The sequence below is a fragment of the Nelumbo nucifera genome, chromosome 2 (assembly GCF_055504915.1).
Source record: "Nelumbo nucifera cultivar China Antique chromosome 2, China Antique-T2T, whole genome shotgun sequence".
NCBI classification, from domain to species: Eukaryota; Viridiplantae; Streptophyta; class Magnoliopsida; order Proteales; family Nelumbonaceae; genus Nelumbo; species Nelumbo nucifera.
In genome coordinates this window covers 37484171-37507108 of record NC_142650.1, presented here as the reverse complement: position 1 = coordinate 37507108, position 22938 = coordinate 37484171, and the positions used below count along the sequence as shown (strand labels likewise).

The 22938-nt window shown below is 36.8% G+C and overlaps 2 protein-coding genes across 2 annotated transcripts; both read left to right on the top strand.

The window, feature by feature from the left end:
* Nucleotides 1–4446: 4446 nt before the first annotated feature.
* Nucleotides 4447–6855, top strand: LOC104599090 (Glucose-methanol-choline (GMC) oxidoreductase family protein). The gene is made up of 4 exons (XM_010261459.3): nt 4447–4668; nt 4786–5445; nt 5552–6410; nt 6500–6855. Exons 1-4 carry the CDS (start codon nt 4575–4577, stop codon nt 6555–6557), a joined length of 1671 nt encoding a protein of 556 aa, XP_010259761.2. The 5' UTR covers nt 4447–4574; the 3' UTR covers nt 6558–6855.
* A 2572-nt stretch (nt 6856–9427) lies between these two features.
* Nucleotides 9428–14518, top strand: LOC104599357 (uncharacterized). Its single transcript, XM_088897827.1, has 8 exons — nt 9428–9835; nt 12249–12435; nt 12732–12865; nt 13016–13128; nt 13227–13485; nt 14150–14305; nt 14392–14471; nt 14515–14518. The coding sequence occupies exons 1-8, from the start codon at nt 9428–9430 to the stop codon at nt 14516–14518; spliced, it is 1341 nt and encodes a 446-aa protein (XP_088753953.1).
* The last annotated feature ends 8420 nt before the right edge of the window (nt 14519–22938 follow it).

The following is a 22938-nucleotide window of genomic DNA, read 5'->3' as shown; positions in this document are numbered from 1 at the left end:
ACGTTGAAGTAAAGAGATGCTCCATTACTTAACCAAAAAGAGAGGGTACATCGCTATAGTAAAAGAAAAAGAAGAAGAGGAAACAATAGAAAGCAAAAAACTGAGCTTGCAAGCTCGGGATACATCATTATGTATAGGAGGTCCAAGAAAAGAGGCTGAATCATCACTCTTGACTGGGCAACAGCTCGTCCTTAGTAGATTGCATCTCTTCATCCTAGGCATCACCTCTGCCCTGAACATCCCCTTTCGAGCCAACCTCTTTCTCAACCTACTCAAGCATCTCCTTCAGTACATTTGAGCACTTGACCTTCGTTGTGTCAAGCTTTGGGAACATTGAGGAGACGAGGCGACGGCGTAAGGTAAGGTATTTCTTGATACCATGAGCCTTGGCCCAACATAACTCTTTAACAAACTTCGACCTCCGCTCGACAAGCTCGGCTTCCTTATGTTGTAGTTCATTGGTGAGGTGATTGACCTTCTTGGATAACCTTTCCTTCTTAGTCTGCTCGTGTGCCAACTTGGCCTTAATCTCCTCGATGTGCATCACCACCATCCCCAAGCACTCATCTCGGTTCTCCACGTCCTTCTATAGAAAGTTGCATTGATGATAGTATGCCTCGGCTTGGCCCATCAAGGTGTGTGTGAGAGTGTTGGATTGTGAAAGAAAATAAGCTCCCGATTAGTACAGCCATAATAAAAGATAAAATGAGCGGACATCGGGACAACAAATACTCACTGTGACAAGGTACCAGAGCACTTTACCCCTGATGGTTGTAGTATGTTGGTGGTCGTGCTCCTCCACCTCCTTGGGGAATATGATTGACTTACTCAATTGAAGGGAAGTCCTTCGAGTCAAGGACGGTGTACTTCTCCCCAATACTGACCTCTAAAGTGGCGGGTGTGGGAAGGCACAACTCTGTTGCCTAGATGTTCTCGAACTTTGCATTAGCTCCCCCCTGGGGTTCATCTTCCACGAGGTTGATGACCTCAATCTGCTCATGCTCCGCCAACCTAGGCTCCTCAGCCTCCTCAGTTCTGGAAGTGTCCTGATCTGACATCTTCCTTTTATTAGTTTTTCTCTTCATAAGACCAAACAACTTAGTGACATTGACTCCTAATCCTGACATACTTCTTGCATAGATAAAAAGAAGAAAAGAGCATAAGTTGAATTGTTGAAGTGGTAAACCAAACATAGCAAAACCACTAAGTACAAAAAGGACAAACCTACCCAGAGGACTAAGCTTGGCTTAGATCAATACCTCCTTAGCCAGGAACTTACAGACCAACGACTTCCTAGTGACTAGGATCAACACTCTTTCCTGTAGGTGTTCATTTAAGGCTGAGCCATCCTCGATGTCCCTGATGGTCATCTTCCACTCCGACGTGAAGAGCCACCTACCACCCACAAAAAGGAAGAAATATATCATCCTCTAGGCTGTCACCTTGGAGGGGAAGCCACCCAGTAGTTTACAACGAGGTTGATAGGACAAGTAAAAGTTGGAATCCTCATTGGCGTTCCGTTTCAATTGGCATAGGCCAACAAAGTTTTGAATGGTTGGAATGAACTCAAAATGGTGATAGAAGGAGATGGTGCCGACTAGGGTTTTGATGGAATTAGGGTGGAGTTGAGCCAAGTTGATGTCGTAATAGTTCATGACCTCAGGGATGAAGGGGTGAAGAGGGAACTTGAGCCCAGCCTTCAAAGCCTCCTCGAGGACATAGAGCTCATCTTTCTCGTGGTCCTAGGGAATTTTCTTGGGGATGGGAAGGTTAAGACCGACCTGGTCGAGGATCCTATTCCAGGCATCTAGATGAAGTATATCCTTGGCAGTTAACTTAGTCAAGCCAAACTCCATATGGGTTTTGGGTTGCCAACTTGAGGTTGAGGCCCCTATATGAGAGCCTCGCCTTTCCTGTGCCAATGACCCTTTCTTGACATTAACAGCCCCCGTTCCTTTCCCTTAGACACAATACCAGACATAATTTAAAGGCGAATAGGAAAAGGAAAAAAAAAAGGAGAGGACTCACCACACTACTTAGAAAATTGACCTCGCTGACCTCAACCACGCCAAGCTCACCAACCAGAATTCACTTTGACCTCACTCGAAGTTTAGAAGAAACTGCAAATGGGACCCCCTAAAGGCCCCTATATACAGATGGGGAACCCGACCTCTGAAGGTCAAGATCGATTCAATCCAACGGCTCAGAAGGGTGCAATAGCTTGTCTCCCGAGACCCAAAAATGAATTTAGCATGACTTTTTGACATTCATGGAGCCTAATTACCACATGTCATCTGTGTGTGCCCGAGATGCGACTTGTCAAACAGCTCATGTTGGGCAAACTTGTTCGATCTTGAACTGTGACCCGATGAAGAACCGGCATTAGGTGTTAGGCCATGATCGCTCTGAATTGAGCTACTCCCTTCGCCGAGCTTGGCACCTTGGGCTCGGGAACGGGGACAATTAATGAGGGGTAATCTGGTCATCTGGTCACATAGTGCCATGTGACGAGTCGGAACTATTTAATGACTCCTTGGTGCCATGTAGGGGTAGGTTGCACTCAACTAGATTTGCCTAAGCCAACCAGCCCAACCTACATCTCAACTGATGGAAAGACTGACGGGTTACTCCATAGCTTAGTAGAGCACATCACCTCAAAAGAACAAGCCAGTGACTTCGGGAGTTGGCTTGACATCCCCAACCTGGGCAAACAACAACTTGAGTAGCTAGTTGACCACTGGGGTACCGACCTATGTGGTGGGCTGTCCTTATCCAATTAGCACGACTATTAGTTCTAATACAGACGACGACACGTCACCCACCTAGCAGTAGGAGCGAGCATGGGTCAGTTTGGTTCAGTTTCATGGCAAAAGCTGAGTTTGTCAAAGAAATAATACCAAAAAGAAGGGTTGCCACTACTAGCCTACATTTATCGGAGATTGTTGGAGAAGAAAACGATAGGTGCTGATCCGTTGCTAACTTGAGATGAGAGATGAATGCTGAGAATGAGAAGTGAGAAATGAGAACATGATGAGCAAAGTGGGAAAGGGGGAAGTAGGGCTTGGGTAGGGTTTTGGGAGTTTAGAAATTAGAACGATTAGGAAAGGATGAATATATATTATAATAAATAATATATTTTATTCTATATGAAATAGTTAAGTCAGGCTTAGTCTTGGGCCAGGCCTTTTTGACAATTCCCAAGCCAGGCCCGAAAATCAATTAGGCTTGGTGTTTTGGGCCCAAGGTCAAGCCCGTGGGCGTAAGAACATGTCCAAGCCCGACTAGGGAGTGGGTTGGGCTAAGTCGGGCTGTTGGGCTACCCAATCCATGAACAGGTCTAGTGGCAGCCAACTAACCAAAGGATCATTTTGTCATTTTTTAAAAGGTCAAGCGCACTAAGTAGGTTTTGAAACTTAAGGTCCATTTGGTTCATAATTGGAATCAGAATTGAAATCCTTTATAATCAAAATTAGAATGGTCCATTCCCCCCACCAATTTGGTTTAGACTGGCAACAAAATCAAAACCAGAATTGGCCGGAGTGGATTTTCGATCCCAACTCCCAAGGGAGGGGAGGGAATGGCCATTCCAATAGGAATAAGAATTGGATTCCAATTCTTCCCAACCAAACAATTGGAATTGGAATCCAGACCCCTATTCCCGCAAATGGCCCTTCAATAGGGGTGACAATGGATAAGATCATGATCCGATCCGATCTAAGATCCAGTCCTCTTTGGTCGAATTCGGATCACCCCCAGTTCGGTTCTTTGGATCAGATCAGATATTAGGATTTGATTAGAAGTTGGATCAAATTCAGGTCACCCCCTATATATATATATATATATAATACACACACACACACACACACACACACACACACACACACATATATATATATATATATATATATATATATATATATATATATATATATATATATATATATATATATATTATTTATATTGTATTTTTGTAAATCTGTTATATTATTTATTTTTTATAAAAAACATGCATATATATAATAATAATAATAATTAAAAAATATTTGAGTTTTTTGTTTATCTTTATTTAAATTGGTATATTTTATTTTTCTTTTAATAATTTGTTAATTTTTAAAGAAAACAAATCCGATCGGATTGCATCCAAATATCTAATTTCCTGATCCGGTTCAAATTCAGATCCAGGTCTATCAGATCCGGTTGGATCTTCCGATCGAGTCGGATCTGCAATAAACAGTGTTGGATCGGATTCGGATATACCTATTTCGAATCCGATCCGACCCGTTCCGTTTGCATCCTTATCGCTCAATTTATTGTCAGATAGTTTAGGGTAAGTTATTAGCCATTTTAATTTTTCAGCCAACAATTAACGGTCCAGATCTTCTAGCTTTGAACATCTGAATTTTTTGTTTACCGTTTTTTAAATTGGTTTACAATGCCCCCCCACCACCCTCCGAGTCCCTCCCTCAGCTTACACACAGTCCATGTAAAGCGTATTTGTGCCATTCTTCATACTTTTATAGTTTTATACATCTTAAGCAAAGAGTGTAAAATTTTATAGAAATTCAGACGCAACCATGGCCAAATTCCTGAAACCCATCTTTCCATTTCTCTGCCTCTGCACAATATTCATACCTGTGCTGCCCCAATTGCAAAATCCACGGCAACAAGGTAAGCCGGGTTCTCTGATCAAATGGATATTCTGTATCATCGGAAACCCACTTCCAAAGCATCTCAGCTTTCTTGATTAAATGGAGTTTCCTCACCTTTCTTTTCTTGTTCTTGCAGGCCCAGCGTACTTACATTTTACCTTCAACGCAACAGAGTTCCTGGTGGAGGAAGAATACGACTACATAATTGTCGGAGGAGGCACGGCCGGCTGCCCCTTGGCGGCCACATTGTCTGAAAAGTACAAAGTCTTGTTACTGGAAAGAGGAGGGCATAGCTATGGAGCCCCAAACCTCATGACCCAAGAAGGGTTTTTGTCCGCGCTCACCCAGGTCGACGCCCACGAATCCCCGGTTCAGACTTTCACTTCTGAAGATGGCGTGCCTAATGCCAGAGGCAGAGTTCTTGGGGGCAGCAGCGCCATTAACGCCGGATTCTACAGCCGAGCAGATGACGAATTTTTCCGTCAATCTGGGGTCCATTGGGACGTGCGGCTCGTGAATAAATCTTTCCAGTGGGTGGAGCGTGCTGTTGTCTTCCGCCCGGTATTAAGGGGCTGGCAATCAGCCGTCCGTGATGGACTTCTTGAAGCCAATGTTAGGCCCTATAATGGGTATAATGTTGATCATGTCATCGGAACAAAGATCGGTGGTTCCACCTTTGACAGCTCCGGCCGGAGACACAGCGCCGCAGATCTACTGGACTACGCCACTCCGTCCAACATTAGAGTCGCTCTCTACGCTAGCGTCGAGAGGATCCTTCTGAGCTCTGTCTCTGCTGGTAATCTCTCTCTCTGGTAAAGAAAGAAAATAACTGCCGATTTAACTAACAAACAAACTAACAATTCGGGTTCGTTGGTTGGTTGGTTTTCCCGCCGGTGCACCAGGATCTGGAAGCAAGAAACAAGCGGCGATTGGCGTCATTTATCGGGATAAAGTTGGGCGGCACCACCATGCCATGATACGCAGCGGAGGGGAGGTGATAGTCTCCGCCGGGGCCATCGGAAGTCCGCAGCTTCTGCTACTCAGCGGCATTGGTCCTCGGCCCTACCTTTCATCATGGGGCATCCCTGTCGCTCACCACCTACCTTATGTGGGTCAGTTCATGTACGACAACCCTCGTAACGGTATCTCCATTGCGCCACCAACCCCACTCGATCAATCCCTCATACAGGTTGTGGGTATCACCAACTCGGGTACCTACATCGAAGCAGCATCGAACATCATCCCTTTCGCCTCCCCACCTCGCTCTGTTTTCATTCGGAACCCATATTCTCCTCTCTATTTCACGGTTGCTACCCTTATGGAGAAGATTGCAGGGCCCCTTTCAACTGGGTCGCTTCGACTGGCTTCCACTGATGTTCGGGTGACTCCAGAGGTGCGCTTCAACTACTTCAGCAATCCAATGGACCTGGCGCGGTGTGTACAGGGGATGAGGACGATAGGAGAGGTGTTAAGGGGGCGATCAATGGAAGAATTTAAGTTCAGGGAGTGGTTCGGTGGGCGGGACTTTAGGTTTGTAGGGCCAGCACTGCCATTGAATTTGTCGAATGATGTACTGATGGCTGATTTCTGTCGCCGGACTGTCACAACCATATGGCACTACCATGGCGGGTGCTTGGTGGGGAAGGTTGTTGATCATCAGTACCGAGTTATTGGCTTGGATTCGCTGCGGGTGGTCGATGGTTCCACCCTCACAGTTTCTCCAGGGACCAATCCACAAGCAACACTGATGATGATAGGGCGGTAAGTAACTGAATTGACTGTAAATATAGCCTATCATCATCTATAATGTTTTTTCTGATAAACATGCTGACATATTTTTATTTTGGTAGGTACATAGGCTTGAAGATGATCAAAGACAGAAATGAAATAAATGGTAGTGATCGGTAAGGTGGTGATACTGTTTATAAGCAGCTTGGGTTGGGTTAGAAAGAAGAAATTTGTTCTACAGCCGCAGTTCCTATGTGGACAGTCATGACTTTTTTCCTTTCATTTTTTTATATTGTAAATTTCAGTGATATATACAAAGCTTCAAATTGTGTTTCCACCACAAGGATCTGAAAAAGGGATTTCTTTTTTTTTTTTTTATGTAGCAGCAGATCAGAAAGGGCATGTTGAAGTAATAGCTCAAAGGATTTTCTGTTCTTATTGGATTTATTGAAAGTTAAAGCAGAAAAGAATCAATTTAGTCTCACATTTGCTATCTATGTGTAAGGCAGTCAAAAACCCTTTAATGAAGCACGCGTAAGGAAAAAGAAATTAGTTGAAGGGGTTAGAGGGCTAGAGGCAGTAAAAAAAAATGGTGGTCTGTAGTATAAAATGATTTTAAGAAATTGGAAGGGTTTTTAGGCTATCCATTCATATATGAGGTGAATATTTAGAAAGTAAATATTTTGATCAAAAGTTACTAAATGGGTATTTTGAATATTTGAGGATTCTAAAGAAAGTACAGGAAAGGTGATTAGGATGAAATTTCAGCAGCAACCAAGAGAGATTTCAGCAAGGGTGATATTATCCTTGTGTTTGTAACTACTAAAAAAAACTTTCGGAAATACAAATACATTAATTACATAATTAATACATTTCTTTCCAAGGATACATAGATCGGCTAACTCTGTAACTAAAAAAAAGATTCTATCTCAAGTCGTGTTGTTATTTGTTAATGTAAATTTCCTATTAAATACTAACTGGTTCTTTAATTTCAGAGTTAATGCACATGCACTGATAAAATTCGTTTCTTTCTGAAGTTATTTCAATTCCTCTATTTGTACAAGTGGCCAATAGCCACAAACAGAAAACAATGGCCCGTTGGGGAGGGTTTGTGCGTTGAGTCTGGATTTCCTATCACGTAACATCGTAGTAATCATCCTCTTACATGTTGTAATGCAATGGAGATACCGTTTTGTGGATAGAATTTTTGTAGGTAAGAGATCTGGAGTCTTTAATTTGTGTTAATTGAGCAGTATTAACTGAATTTGTTAAGGCAGGAAAGCCCTCTTAAACGGGAACTAAATTTGTTAAGAGATGCCCACCCAGAGCCATCAATAGATCGGACCATATTTAATAAATTATCATATTGTTGGATTGGATTAATAACAAATTGGATCGCCTTCAAAAAATGAAAATAAACAAATTGGATCAAGAAAAACAATCCAATCCAATATTCGACTACAAAGTACAAACCCATAAAACTGTTAAAAATGGTTATAAACTCATATCAACTGTTACAAACCATTATTCGACTGTTACACATCCATATTCAACTTTTACAAACCATTACAAATACATATTCAGCCATTTTATAATCTATACTTAATGGCACAATTTGTTACAAATCCATACGTTATCATTATCTTTTTCATGGCCCCTGGAGTGAGCATATTCGCTCAACAATCAAACTCTTAGCTCAGAGGAGAAGAGCTAAACCGTTACAAATCCATATTCAAACCAATTTGGATCTCCTACGCACAAGAACAAAAATGCTCGATATTTTTATTATCAAGTTTTGGACGACTTTGTTAGTCATCCACTTGTGGCATTTTTAATGTACATGCTGTACAAATAATTATGCATATAATAGAAATTTAAAATTTTGATGAGAGAGATTTGGTTTTGTTTACATTTATTGAATAAATGTTTGTATCTTATTTGTTGATGAAATCGAGAAAGGTAATAATTATAACTGTTTATGACAACAAAGCACCACTAAGCGTCATTAGGCTCTACATCAGCATAACAATAAAAAACTTTTGACCATTTGTAAAAGCTTTAAAAAATAACTTCCACAAATGGTTAGCATGCACAAAAACCAAAGTCCACTTTTGTCATTTTCGATGCATACAGAATAACAAGAGAGAGAAACTAATGAAGTGGTGCCTATGTGGCAGCGTTTATTGAATAAATGCCCATAAAACCAAACAACCGGAGTCATTCTGAGTCTGGACCTCCTGGCCACACAAACTTTGCTCACGTCTACCCATATAACATCGCAGCCACATATGAAAAACATCTCATCATCTTACATAGTATTATGCAGGGGAAGACGCTCCCAATTCATGGGAGAAGTGTATTGTGGGCAGACGTGGGCAGAAGATCCAGATTCATTCTTTGGTCATGTATCTTGACTTGGTTGGCCAGCTTTTGTAGGAGGTAGACTTATCAATAACCCTACCCACACCTACCCACAGGACATCACAACCACACTTTAGGAACATTTCTTCTATTTGTATAGTATTATCATGTATAGAGAGATGTTCTCAATGCATGGCTAGCTGTACTATCACGTGGATAGGGTTCTTGTGGGTAGGAAATCCTGATTACTCTTTAATATTGGTTAAGTATTAATAATAGCTAATTAACACAAACTTAGTTTTTCCTTGTTTTAATTTCTGTTTAGAAGAAACCAAGTAGCTTGTTATAGAATTTGAACAAAAAATTTTTGGTTTTGATCCTCACAGAATTGTCCTCACATCCTTTTGCAGCCGTGCATTTGAAGCATCCGAACTCGCTATTCATCCAAAACTATGCCCTTTTTAATGTTACAAAAGTTGAAATTTCGAGGGCATTTTAGTCTTAAAAAATAAATTATTAACAGTCAAATTCCCACCTCTCCCATCTAATTAATTAGATCGGTTTATGTATTTCCGGTTATTAATTAGCTGGTATTTATATCTTATTTACTCCCTTCTGACACTATATTATAAGATAAGCTCTGAAACCCAGTTCTAACGTTCAAAGGCCTAAAGCAAATTTTCACACGCATGGCCATTCACAGAGCCTCTGTGCATTCAATCCATTGGCGTTGTCTGCTGCTTCTGCTCCTGCTAACATGCGTGTCTACAGCTGCAATGAAAACCCCAAGACTCCGCGTCATGAGAAGAATGAAGGATCGGAAGGTGGGTGACATGGCCGGAACTCCCTCTCCTAAGGCGGACTACAACGTTTATTACTACAATCAAACGCTCGACCACTTCAACTACAGGCCGGAGAGTTACACAACCTTTCAACAGAAATATGTGATTAACTCCAACTACTGGGGTGGTGCAAATTCCAGCGCTCCCATCTTTGTCTACCTTGGAGATGAATCGGCTATAGATGACGATATTAGAACTACAGGGTTCTTGTCCGAAAATGCCCCCAAGTTTAATGCCCTTATAGTATTTATAGAGGTATAGGAAAACGAAAATACATTTCTTATTAATTTTGATGAATCTAATATAGTATTTTGGGGTAGAGATGCAAATGGATTCAATTTAATCCGATTTGAATATGAACCATGGTTCAAATTCGGATATTGATTGATTTGATAATTTTTTATCCATTTAATTTATCTATTTAACTGTATATATAGATGGCCAATACCATACTGGATTTAGATAAAATTATTTTGTGGGATTTTGGATTTAGACACCTATTTTTTATTTAAAGAATACATTTTTTTATTTTGTAAATTTATGCTAATTTAATACCGATTTACTGATATTGAATTCGAATCTATGTTGGATCGGATTCAACTCTCCCATATTATTAATGGGTTGGATTTGAGTATTAGTCCTTCCATTCTGTTTGCATCCTTTTTGGGATTGGGCCGATTGGCAAATCAGATTTATTAATCTTATTTCCTATTTTTCTATATATTATAATTCTTTTTCCATCTGGGTCTCTCTTTCCTTTATGAATATGCCACTAAGTTTAATGTCCTTTAGTATTTATAGAGGTGTAGGTAAAAATACACTTCTTATGAGTCTTGATGGACCTAGCATTTTGAGGTAAGGATGCAAATGGATTTAATTAATCCGATTTGGATATGAATTATTTGTTTGTTAATGGGTTTGAATTCGGATATTAATTGATTTGATACGCTTTGATCCATCCAATCTATTTATCTATCTATTTAAATACTGTTTAGTATCAGAGTTATTCATTATAATTTTACTTGTTAATTTAATCCGATTTGAATATGAATCATTTGTTTGTGAATGGGCTTGAATTGGGATATTGCTTGATTTGATAGTCTTTGATCATCTAATCTATCTATCTATATCTATATAATTTTATGGGATTTTGGAATTAAACAAACCTATTTTTTATTTAAAGAATATATTTTTTGTAAATTTATGCTAATTTAATACAGATTTTCTGATATTGAATTTGAATCTATATTTTATATATCAACCAGATATTGGATCTGTTTTGACCATGGTTTTCAAAAATGGACCGGACCGGAAAAACCAGGAATCGGCCAAGTGACCAGTTCTATTTTTCCCCAAAATTGGATTTTTGCCAAAAATCGTTGACCCGTGCAGTTGAACAGTTCGACCCAAGAACCGGACCCCTGACCAGTTTGTTGTCCGGGTCGGTTTTAAAAACTTTGGTTTTGATTCTCAATGGGTTGGCTTTGGGTATTACTCAAATCCAAATTCGATCCAATCTTTTTACAGCCTATCCAGAGAGTCCCCTGTCTATGAGTTTTATTATCTAAAACTCACATGATATTAGATTTTCATCAGGTTAGTGTTGGTATTATTAATAGAAGTAGTGCACATAAACATTTAAGTATTTTACATGACCACCAAACTACCCTTAAATGGCCAATCAAGCTTATTAAATATTTATATGACAAAATTACCCATGACTTGGGCCTGAGCCCACACCAGGCCTACAAATTTTATGGTCAGGCCTAGGTATAATACTTCAAGCCTGGCTTGGGCCCAGCCCAACCCACATATATTTAAAATACATATTTTATACATAATGTATATATTCCCACACCAGGCCTACAAATTTTATGGTTAGGCCTGGGCCTAATACTTCAAGCCTAACTTGGGCCCAGCCCAACCCACATATATTTAAAATACATATTATATACATAATGTATAGTTATGTATATATGTTATTTACTTAGAACCTGGGTTGGTCCAGGCATAGGCTATAGTGATTATCATAGGTACAAAGCTCAACCCAGGCCTGGCCGGGCCTAACTAATGATCACTCCTAAATTTAATTTATTCAATCCCAAATAAATAATGGAATATAATATACACATAATTATTATATATGGGCAATCAGGAATAATTTTATCATAAAAAATTTAGTAAGATTAATAGGCCATTCAGGGGTAGTTTGGTCATGTAAACTTCTATAAATGATAGCTAACAGTTATCTTAAGGAAATATGACAGAAGGTGAGCTTTGGGCAATAATCCGGCTTTCCATTTGGTTTGGTTCATAAAAATGGTCTAACTGAAACGCCAATTAGCTAGGTTCTTTTTTGTAACACAATTGAATTGAATCAATGGAATGAAGTCAAAATGGTGATGTGCTTGAATCATTCCTTTTTATAACATTTATTGAAAAGTTTTTACAATAAATGCTGGAAAGACATGGTATTTGAATAGTTCTGACCAATCAAAACCCACTAATGAATTTTGATAAATTCCATCTAATTGATTAACATGTTTATGATACCGGTTTATTGCTCACAAATTTCTTCAATCTATTTGCAAGTGTTCCTTCAATGTGGACTTAGAATTTTAATAGGCATCGTCCTACAATTGAGAGATTAATTGGTATATCTTTACAGCATCGCTATTATGGAAAATCAGTGCCCTTTGGTTCAAGGGATGAAGCCTTCAGAGATGCTAGCACACTTGGGTATTTCAGCTCGTCACAAGCTTTAGCAGACTATGCCGAGATTATTTTAGCCATCAAGAAGAACTTATCTGCAGAGAGAAGCCCTGTGATTGTTGTTGGGGGATCTTATGGTGGGAGTAAGTAAATGCAAATGAACTCAATTTCACATATATAGTTGTTTGATCACCACTATATCATCAATTGCAAGAAAACGTCTGTTGTGAGGTCATTACATCTTTCTTAAATTTATTGCAAATGCTGGTGTATTTGTTTCTGATCACCACTATATCATCAATTACAAAGAAACATCTGCTGTGAGAGGTGTCATCAGTATCTGTGATGTCTTGAATTCATTGTAAATGCTGGTGTGTTCACAGCAGATGGGAATTCATCAATTGCTTTATTATTCATTGAAACCCTTTTTATTTTTCAGTGCTGGCTGCATGGTTCCGCCTCAAATATCCACATATTGCTCTTGGGGCATTAGCATCATCAGCACCAATTCTCTACTTTGATGACATCACACCTCAAGATGGATACTACTCTGTTGTCACCAAGGATTTTAGAGTACGTCATCAAATTCGGTTAGTTTAATCTTCAGTAATGAAATTATAATAAGATGTCAAATGGTAAAGGAATGATTTAACTTAAAAGCTTAAATTGTTAGATGAGGTCCCTCAATAACAAATGGGATTTCATGTTCTGTGGACGGTGCAGGACGCAAGTGAAAGTTGTTATAATACCATAAGGCAGTCCTGGTCTGAGATTGATAGAGTTTCCTCTGAACCAAATGGGCTTTCAATACTTTCAAAACAATTCATGACTTGCAAGTAATTGAATTCAACCTTCATCTTTTTCCTCTTATTAATCCCTGACTTTAGATTTTGAAGTTGTGTGTTATTTGTTTGCTTGCTTAATTGTCTACTAGCCCAATAACCTCAGCTTCCCAGCTCAAGGACTACTTGGAGTATATGTATTGCGAAGCTGCCCAATATGCTTTTCCTTCAGATGACTCGGTTTTGAAAATTTGCAATGCCATTGATGGAACCTCCAACAACACCGATATTATTGGTAAAGTTGTTGCAGGAGTTGTTAGTTACAATGGAAACTCGTCATGCTATGATTTAAATGCATCTAATAATCCAAGTGATAGCGATGAAGAAACTGATGACGGGTGGGATTGGCAGGTATTTTCTCTTTTTCATCATCATCATCAGAATCAGTATCTCGTTGCACTGTTTTAAGGCTCGGCCCAGACCGGGCAGTCGGACCATGGAAATGGGAACCAGTAGCCTTTCCGGGTCTCAGTTGAATGGTGGTTTTGGCAGGTTGGATAGGCAAATCGTCCAATTAACCAGTCAAACTGAGACCCAGAGAGCATTCCATTTTTACTCTCGTCCGAATCTTAAAATACTGATTAATAAGTGGACTCTGAAACTTTTTTATGAGAACCTAACAAATTCTGGGGGGTTTTCTCCAATATGAATTGCTTTTCTTGTATTGAATTGCAAAACCAAATTATAACACTTTGGTTTGAAAACAAAGTGGTTCATAAAACAAAAACACAAGAAACATGTTCTTGGTTGTAGATGTGTTTTTGTCTAGTGATTTGATATCAAATTACATATATCGTACAATATCTATACTTAAAACTTTGTCTTTTGAAACAAAACCAATTTCTTTGTTCTTCCCGAATTAAACAAAATTAAAATGCAGTTTAAGAATCATCATCCAAGCCTTATCCCGATTATATACATGAAATTTACTACATGAATCCTGTTTCAGCATTAAGTTTTGTTTAATAACAAATGAATACTACTAATCTTAGCATCATATTATTAATTAAAGTAGACATGTAGTGAGATGGTAATGCCCATGGGCCGCGGTAGCAATGACACTATGTTTGAAGCAGCACCTTTTGACTTAGAGGCATTCATCCAAGGCTGCAAGAGTGCTTATAGTGTCAGCCCTAGGCCTCATTGGATCACGACTCAGTTTGGTGGCCATGTAAGCTTCTCTCTCTCTGTCTTTCTCCTCTCTGCCTGTTTTATCTCAAATGCATTCATACGTCGTTGTTGTAATATACATTTCAGGATATTAAATTGATCCTTGAGAGGTTTGGAAGTAACATCATATTCTCAAATGGACTCAGGGACCCTTACAGTAGCGCAGGGTACAGAGTAATACTTTATATATATGCCCTTCTTCATCCAAAGCTGAGATTAATTTGTTCAAGCAAGACATTTACTGGGTTTTATTTCCTTTTTCAGTGTCTTGACAAGCATATCAGACAGCCTTTTAGCCATATATACAAATGAAGGTAAGTCTTTGGCCCCTCCTTTAATTTTTAGAAAGATGGTTTTTGATAAAGGAACCATGACTTGGTAAAATTCTGATTTTGGAAATGATGAAGTGTCAATCATGGAACACATTCAATGACCTTCTAGGCTAATGTATTTGAAAGGGTAGGTTTTAGGGTCATTTATTAGAATATTCCCTATAGTTTTACAGATCTATTTAAATCTATCCTATAGTTTTTATTTTACTAAAACACCCCATATAGTTTGCAACCTGTTTACCTTTCACTAAGAACTAAGAACTGCTTGTTTTACCATCTTAAAATAGTTATATGATCACCTAAACTAATCAAAAAATGTTCAAGGGCATGGCCCATGGTTGCTTATTCCAAAAGTACCCCTTACACTTCATACAGAAAACAATATTGATCAAATAAAGCCGAATAGAAATGTTGTTCATGTCTTACTAGTAAGGGTGTCAATGGACCGGTTTTGGATTGAACCCCATCCGGTTCAAAATCAATTTGGATGGATTGGACAGACCAAAAAGGCATATTGAATTGGACCAATCCAGTCCAAAATATTTATTAGATTAGATTGGACCTGGTCCATCCGTAATAAATTTATATTGGATTGGGCTGAATTTAGCCAATATCTGGTCCATTGGTATAAGATAAGAATATAGGTATCAATGGACCGAATTTGGATTGAAACCAATCTAAATTAAAACAAATTTAAACAGTTTGGACGGTCCAGACATTGAATTGGACCGGCCCAAAATATTTATTGGATTGGATTGGACCTGGTCCATTTGTAATGGACTCACATTGGACCAAATTTTTATTTTATTTTCTTTTGATTAAATTTATTTGAATGGACATTAGAATTAAAGATGTCATTTTCCTCTTTCATCTAAGGAAAGATTGATTAAGTAGATGGATTACAAATTATAGGATAGGTCTTAGTAAATCCATGAAACTGTATGGGGTGTTTTAATAAATTAACTTAGGTTTTAAAACTCAACACATGTTCTGTATTGTAATGCAGCACAGTGTATTTCAAAGTGTCAAAATTATTTTAAAATATAAATATTTTTTGTCAAAATATATACTAATGTTTTTTTTTATCAGTTTTAAGATTAGAACAAGACAATATATTTTGCATTCAAGAACCAACCACAACCCATTCTAGAACAGAAGGAAATGAGCATCAACAACTGTGCCAGACACTCCCTTTGTTAGAAGCCTCCATTAACAAAAGCTTGTTGTTTGCAGGATGTCATTGCTTAGATATAGTTCAGTCATCACCAGATGATCCGAATTGGTTAGTCATGCAACGACGTAGAGAGATCGAAATCATCTCGGATTGGATCAAACAGTACTACGCTGATCTTGCTGCAAATCATTGATGTAACAATTGGATGATGGAATTAGTTTAAACTTAATTAATATAATTATTATTACTTAGTACAAATTTGATAAATTGAAATTAGGGAAAATCTATCATGCCGAAAAGAAATGATACTAGAAGAACATTTATCAATTAAAATCCCTGTGAATTTTGATAAATACCACTAATTGATTAAAACATTTATGATATAAGTTGATTGGTCACAAAATTTTCAAATATCATCATAGTAAAAAACAACACTAACCCCTCTCTCTCTCTCTCAATCAACAATAACATGTAATAAAAGAAATCTCTTGCCACAGCTAAACCTTCTAAGAATGCTTTCATTTCTGCCATTTCCGCTGAACATACATCAAATGGAACCGCACATACGAACAGGAATCTACTATGCTCATCCTCATTATAATATTCGCCAAGTTTTTAAAATCGATCCGGAGACCGAACCGGTCAGGGCACTGTTTTCTAGTTCGGTGGTTTAACCGTTTATCGTCTAGGTCAAATGGTTCGACCTGTGATGTTATAAATAAATAAAAAATAAAAAAATTTCTATATAATAAAAAATACCATAAAAATTTAAATAAAATACAAAAAATACACGGAAAAATATAGGAAAAAGAACAAAATGAACTAAGCAATGTAGTAACTGAGTAAAGAATTAAAAAAAAAAGCAAGATTAATTAAACAAAGAATTAAGTAAAAAAATTCAAAAAATCAATTAAATCACAAAAAAAAAATCAGAAAAAAACATTATATCTTCAGGGTTTCACTACCGAGTGCTGGTAATGGTGGTGTGACAGTGGGGCTGCAAAGGCTGCAAGCCTGCAAATGCTGCTCCAACTCGCAGACAGTGGGCTTGGTCGCCAATGCCCAATGCCGAGTGTTGAGTGCTGTTGTAAACTTGCCCGGACAGCCACTGCAAGCTCGTTGTCCGTCGCTGCAAGTCGCTGCTGCAAGTGCTGGTGAGTCTTTCCGCCGCTGCAAGTTCATCGGTCACCGTTGGACGCCGGAGGTGCTGGCCACTGCAGGTGGTCGGTCGGTAGGGTGTGAGGGTTGAGAGGAGGGAACTCAGGAGGGTTAGAAGTTCTAACCCTAAAGCTAAAGGGAGTAAGGGATTCGAACTGGGTTGGGGATATAAAAGGTATTTTATTTTTTGTTTTTTTATTTAAAACATTGAAAATAAAAATACTAACCTGTGAACCACTGCTGGGTCGAACAATTTAATGATCCGACAACCTGGATCAGCGGTTTTCTAACCTTTTTAACGTTTTTTAACAATTTCCGATTTTTAGTAAAACTGGACCCAAGGGACTGACCGGTTGCAGGTTTTTCCGATCCAACCATCCGGTCCGGTCCAATTTTTAAAACCATGATAATTGCTTAACAGCGAGCAGTAGCCATGGCTCCATCCACATTGACTTTGGCAAATCCAGTTTGGTGGCTTTTGTTAGCTGAGATGAGTCTACAATCTAATTCATGTAGCAATAAAACCTCTACCTCTTTATTAATTTAGCTTAATAAATCCTTGTCGAACCTTATGGCAAGATGCAAATCAGCTGGCTGATTGGTAAGGTTTTCTGCTGGTGGTAGTGGTGATTTGGGATTGAATCCCACATGCATCTGGGTTGGGGGATTTATGAGATAGGGGATGGGCTACCCCGTTGTGTAGCCCATCAAAAGAAATCGAAAATAAATTAAAAAAAAAAGAAAAACTTATGGCAAGATAAAATCTAGTTTATTTTAAAAAAGCAGTCAACCCAAATCAACTCTCAATCAAATTATTTCTGTTATAAGAATTTGACTCAAACTTGGGTCATACCAATATAACTACCCATTAATTAGCGAACCTTTTTTTTTTTGAGTAGCCATAGGATGGTTATCTTGCTACAGTGCCTAATCTCACATTCTTAATTGATATATAGTTGAATCGGTCAAAGTCCAAGGCAAGCAATAGTTTTACAACAATCCAATTTACACCCTAATGAGAATGGCAACTGGGGATGAGCATGCCCAGCTGGGGTCGGTTCTAACTTGTAAGGTTTTGGAATCAAAATCTGGTCTGTCAAGGTTGATTCTGGTGTTTACCTTTGGAATCTATTCTTTAAAAAAATAATAATATGCTATTTTTTTTCCCTTCAAGCTTTGGCCTTGGATGACAGCATATCACGCACACACATTCGGAATTTAGTTAAATGTAATTTCAGTGCAAATAAAATACAATACACAATCTGAAAGTTGTGACACAATCAACCCAAACAATAAGAAATAATTAATACAGATTCCATCATTCAAATCCATATGCTACGTTCAAATTACATCAAAAGCCAAAGCTAGTTCTTCAGGTTGGTTTGAATAGGGTGAATTAGTCTGAGTGGCGTTGGTTTGAAGAATTTGGAATTGGACCCTACTCAAAAACCAATTTAAAATTGGTTTGAGGTCAGTTCCAATTGGTTCTGAGTAAAACTAGCTTTTGTTTTTGTTTTTAAATTAGCTCATTTGCTTGCCCCCAACTGGGGTGCAAGTTTGTGGGCTAGGCTGGTCAACCTGAGTCTAAATTTAAGATTTGGATCTATGGCCTGAGCCTGATCTTTCCAACCTGAGCCCAACCCACCTTGAAATTTGATACACTTGAATTGGGACGTTTGGATATATATGGTTGGGTGGGCATGGATTTGGACAAGTTCGAGTTGTGATGTAAGATGGGTTATTGAACAATTTCTTTAAGTCCATTGCAACAAAGGAAAAAAAGAGAAGTCCAAAGAAGTGATAATACTTTAAATGGCCATACTAGAAGAAAAACAACCCAAGGCGGCGGTTGTATGACCACCAGCTTAGGGCTAAGGACTGCCACCTTTACTCCACCCCTTAAGCAGCTGCTGGCTTAGATCAAGACCGTCAGCATGGATAGCAAAGACTGCCGCGCTTGATGACAGATCTAAAGTGTTTCAATGATCTCTACAGGTGGTATGTCAGAACCGCCGACTTAGCTTTAATAAACGTGACGGTTGGCTGATGGAAACATGTCATTTGTAGTGACATTGTGCTGGTTAAGCTAGGTTTCATGTCCCAGGAGAAGTCCAAAAATATCATCAATACTAAACTAATCAGCATTTGGTCTATTGCTGATAGTAGTGACCAACGATTCATATTCAACACCAAGACCAGAGACAACATACAATATGAGACTGGTTCTGCCACATCAAAGAGATTGTCAACAATAGATTTAGCCTTCTAGACGTACTCATCTATACTCTGATTACCCTTCTTTAGAACTTGCACTTGGTGGCACAACTGGAGCACTCTGACATGAGATTGATTTGCAAAGGAGCAAGCAAGATCATTCCATACTTCTACAGCAAAGGAGAGGTCAATAACTTGGGCCAACACTCTCTCGGTCAAAGAGACAATCAACCAGTTGAGCACCAATTAATCGAGTTGTGGCCATGAAGTGTATTTAGGATTTGTGATCATTTTGCTGCTATGTCAATAACCATGTGGCTTTTGTTAGGAATTGGGGTCATGGAAACTTGGAGGAGTAGATTTAAGGCATGTCTAAAGACACTAAAATTATTTGTCCCCACTCAATTTTACTAAGTTTGTTGTTGGGTTAAGAAAAATTTGTTCCCAGGATACAATAGAGCATTGGGCAAAAATCTATAGCCAGTAAAGTTGAAGAGTCTCTAAACAAACCTTCTGTGAGACAATAGAAGATCAAACTGAGAGAGACAATAATGATTTTTTGAAAACTTGTGTTCATTTGCTTGATCCACACTTCTTAAATAATTCCTAAGGAGTCATGGAGCAAAGAAAGGTGCTAGATCAATTGGGTAACGTTTCAATCCCCGTAGCTTGGTACCTAGGATCCTATATTGTGAATGTTGTTAAGTGCAAACCTACACATCAACCAAGGAAATTCTGAGAAACACATACTGTATCAGAAAATCCAATTTATTGCGAAGGTAAGGCTGGATTCATCCAGTTGATTTTTCCTGCAAGTAAAGCAAATATGAGAATAATCGATGAAAGCAGTGGAGTTAATTGGAGAAAACCAAGGGAAATGGGCTTAAACTAGAGCACTTCATATTTGGGGGGAACCATAGAATCATAAAGCAACAAATATAAAGATATGTTACAAACTACAACTGCGAGTCTTCGAGAACAAACAAACTTTCCCGTTAAACCCTAAAAACTCCAGTTAGGGTTACAAGTTCGGAAGTTCGTTAAAGCTGTCATGCAGTGGCTCAACTAGTTTTTTATTATGTGATATTTGGCATGAGATCACATTAGCGAGCTCGGAAGTTGGTTAAGGCTGTCACGCAGATGCTCGACTGGTTTTTGATTATGTGGCATTTGGCATGAGATCACATTAGCGCCCCACAACAACATAAATAATTCAGTATATATATATATTAAAACAAGAAACTATTAAAAAGTTTTCTTTTTTTTTGAATTTTTTAATTTTTTTATCCATATTAATTTTTAAACTATCAATTAAAAACTCTACTTTCCCTTAAAAAGACCTTCCTAAAATATCTCTCTCCCACACTTCCAATAACCTAAATAATCTAATATCTTAAAGTTTCTCCTAACCTACCTCCACCGCTATCCTCAATTTTCTCCTATATTATCTCTAATCTAGTAGAGAGTTTCTCTCCTAAATTATCTCTAATTATTATTTATCTTCTCCCCCACCTTTTATCTAGATCAATGCAAAGAAATTTTGAATTAAAAATTTTAAAAATTATTTAAATATTCTAAAAAAATTATATAATAACTTTAAAATATTTATTAAAAAGACAAAAAATAATTATAACCGATTTAATAATATTCATATTATTAATAATTATATATTTTTACGAATTTCATCACAAAATTATGTACAAACAATATAAGTTATAATTTTTTGGATTATTCAACCTAAATGTTATTAAAATAATAAAAATCTAACACTAAAAATGAAATATTATTTAAATATTTCAATAACTAAATATCTTAAATAACAAGATATTAAAATTAATATTTTAAATCAATTAATAATATATTTCAAATATTTACTGAATAACTTCAATTAAAAAGATTTTAAATATTTAGTTAAAAAACTAAATATTTTAAATAACGAAATATTTAACAAAACTAGATTTTAAATAGTAAACAACAAAATAATGTATTAATAGTAATATAATTTTATGGATTATTAAATTCAACAAGTAATTAATATTCTAAAATTTAAATAATGATATTATTTCAATAAATAAATAATATTGTAAATAACTAATTTCGTTTATACCAATTAATAATTCTAGAAAATAACCTTCAAAAAAATTAAAGTTTATTCATAATAATTTTAAAAACTTAATCTATATTTATATATACAAAAATTAGTATTTATTGTATTTCAATAATTATTTATTATTTTCTGTGAAATATATTTTCAATAATTATGTACAAATCTATTTTTTGTTATTTAATAGAAATTTTTCATTAATTATTAAATCAATTAATAATATATTTTAAATAGTTACAGAATAACTTTCAATCTAAATGTTATTCATATATCTAACATTAAAAAATGAAATAATATTTAAATATTTCAATAACTAAATATCTTAAATAACAAAATATTAAAACTAATATTTTAAATCAATTAATAATATATTTTAAATAATGAGTGAATAAATTTCAATTATGATAAATATATTAAGATTTCAAATATTTAGCTAAAAAACTAAATATTTTAAGCAACAAAATATTTCACATAACTAGATTTTAAATAGTTAAAATAACAAAATTAGGTATTAATAGTACTACAATTTTATGGATTATTAAATTCAACAAGTAATTGATATTTTCAAAAAATTATTATTTATTAATAATTTTATAAACTCAATCTTTATTTATTATATATTTATCTATACTAAAATCAATATTTATTATATTTTAGTAATTATTTATTGTTTTTTTATAAATATATTTTTAATAATTATATATAAATCTATTTTTGTTTTGTTATTTAATAGAAAACTTTCAATAATTATTGGAGTTGAAATTACTATTATTTAGCATTTTAAATTTTATTTATTGTGTATTTTCATTATAAAATTTTGTAATTATTGGAGATTAAACTATTGTTCACATGTTGACCTCTCAGGTTATATTGGTTTGGGTCAATTTTTGGTTTGGTTGGCCGGTTCAAAAGATTTAGACTTAAAAAATAAAATTTAAAAATTAGGTTTAAATTTAAAAAAAAAATACAATGGCATTATTAAAAATTTATAAAAATTAAATTTATGATATAAACTATTTTAGCCTAAGAAACATTGGAATTTTCCCACTTTCCGATTAAAAAATATATATTTAAAATATAAAATATTAATATATATCTATTGTCTGATCGTTCAATTTTAGTTAGTTTACAAATGTCCAACGTGAAAATGATCCAACCAAGTCGAGTTGGGAAATTGTTGAACTAAAGCCAACTGGAAATACTAGAAATAGGATTGATCAGTTTAATTTGTTTAATTCAAAATGACAACGGGGTAGGGCAGGGACAAGGAGCCTCTCCCCATCCCCGTCCCCACGAAAATACCCATCCACGTCCCGATTCCCATCCCCACTAACGAGGACAATGTTATCCCCATCCCCATCTCCATGGGGATCCCCATTCCTGATCCAACCAAGTCAAGTTGGGAAATTGTTGAAGCAAAGCCAAATGGAAATACTAGAAATAGGATTGATCAATTTAATTTGTTTAATTCGAAATGACAACGGGGCAGGGCAAGGACAAGGAGCCTCTCCCCATTCTCATCCCCACAAAAATCCCCATCCACGTCCCGGTTCTCATCCTCGCTAACGAGGACAATGTTATTCCCATCCCCATCTCCACGGGGATCCCCATTCCCTGTGATTCTTTATAATGCCAACAATTATGTTTTTTAT

What these genes read in the sequence shown, in the direction of transcription:
- LOC104599090 (XM_010261459.3), top strand. Translation starts at nt 4,575, where the DNA reads ATGGCCAAATTCCTGAAACCCATCTTTCCATTTCTCTGCCTCTGCACA. An exon ending in GCAAAATCCACGGCAACAAG is followed by an intron (nt 4,669 to 4,785) that starts GTAAGCCGGGTT and finishes TTGTTCTTGCAG; the next exon opens with GCCCAGCGTACTTACATTTT. An exon ending in TCTGAGCTCTGTCTCTGCTG is followed by an intron (nt 5,446 to 5,551) that starts GTAATCTCTCTC and finishes CCGGTGCACCAG; the next exon opens with GATCTGGAAGCAAGAAACAA.
- LOC104599357 (XM_088897827.1), top strand. Translation starts at nt 9,428, where the DNA reads ATGGCCATTCACAGAGCCTCTGTGCATTCAATCCATTGGCGTTGTCTG. An exon ending in AAACAATTCATGACTTGCAA is followed by an intron (nt 13,129 to 13,226) that starts GTAATTGAATTC and finishes ATTGTCTACTAG; the next exon opens with CCCAATAACCTCAGCTTCCC. An exon ending in ATGACGGGTGGGATTGGCAG is followed by an intron (nt 13,486 to 14,149) that starts GTATTTTCTCTT and finishes TAATTAAAGTAG; the next exon opens with ACATGTAGTGAGATGGTAAT.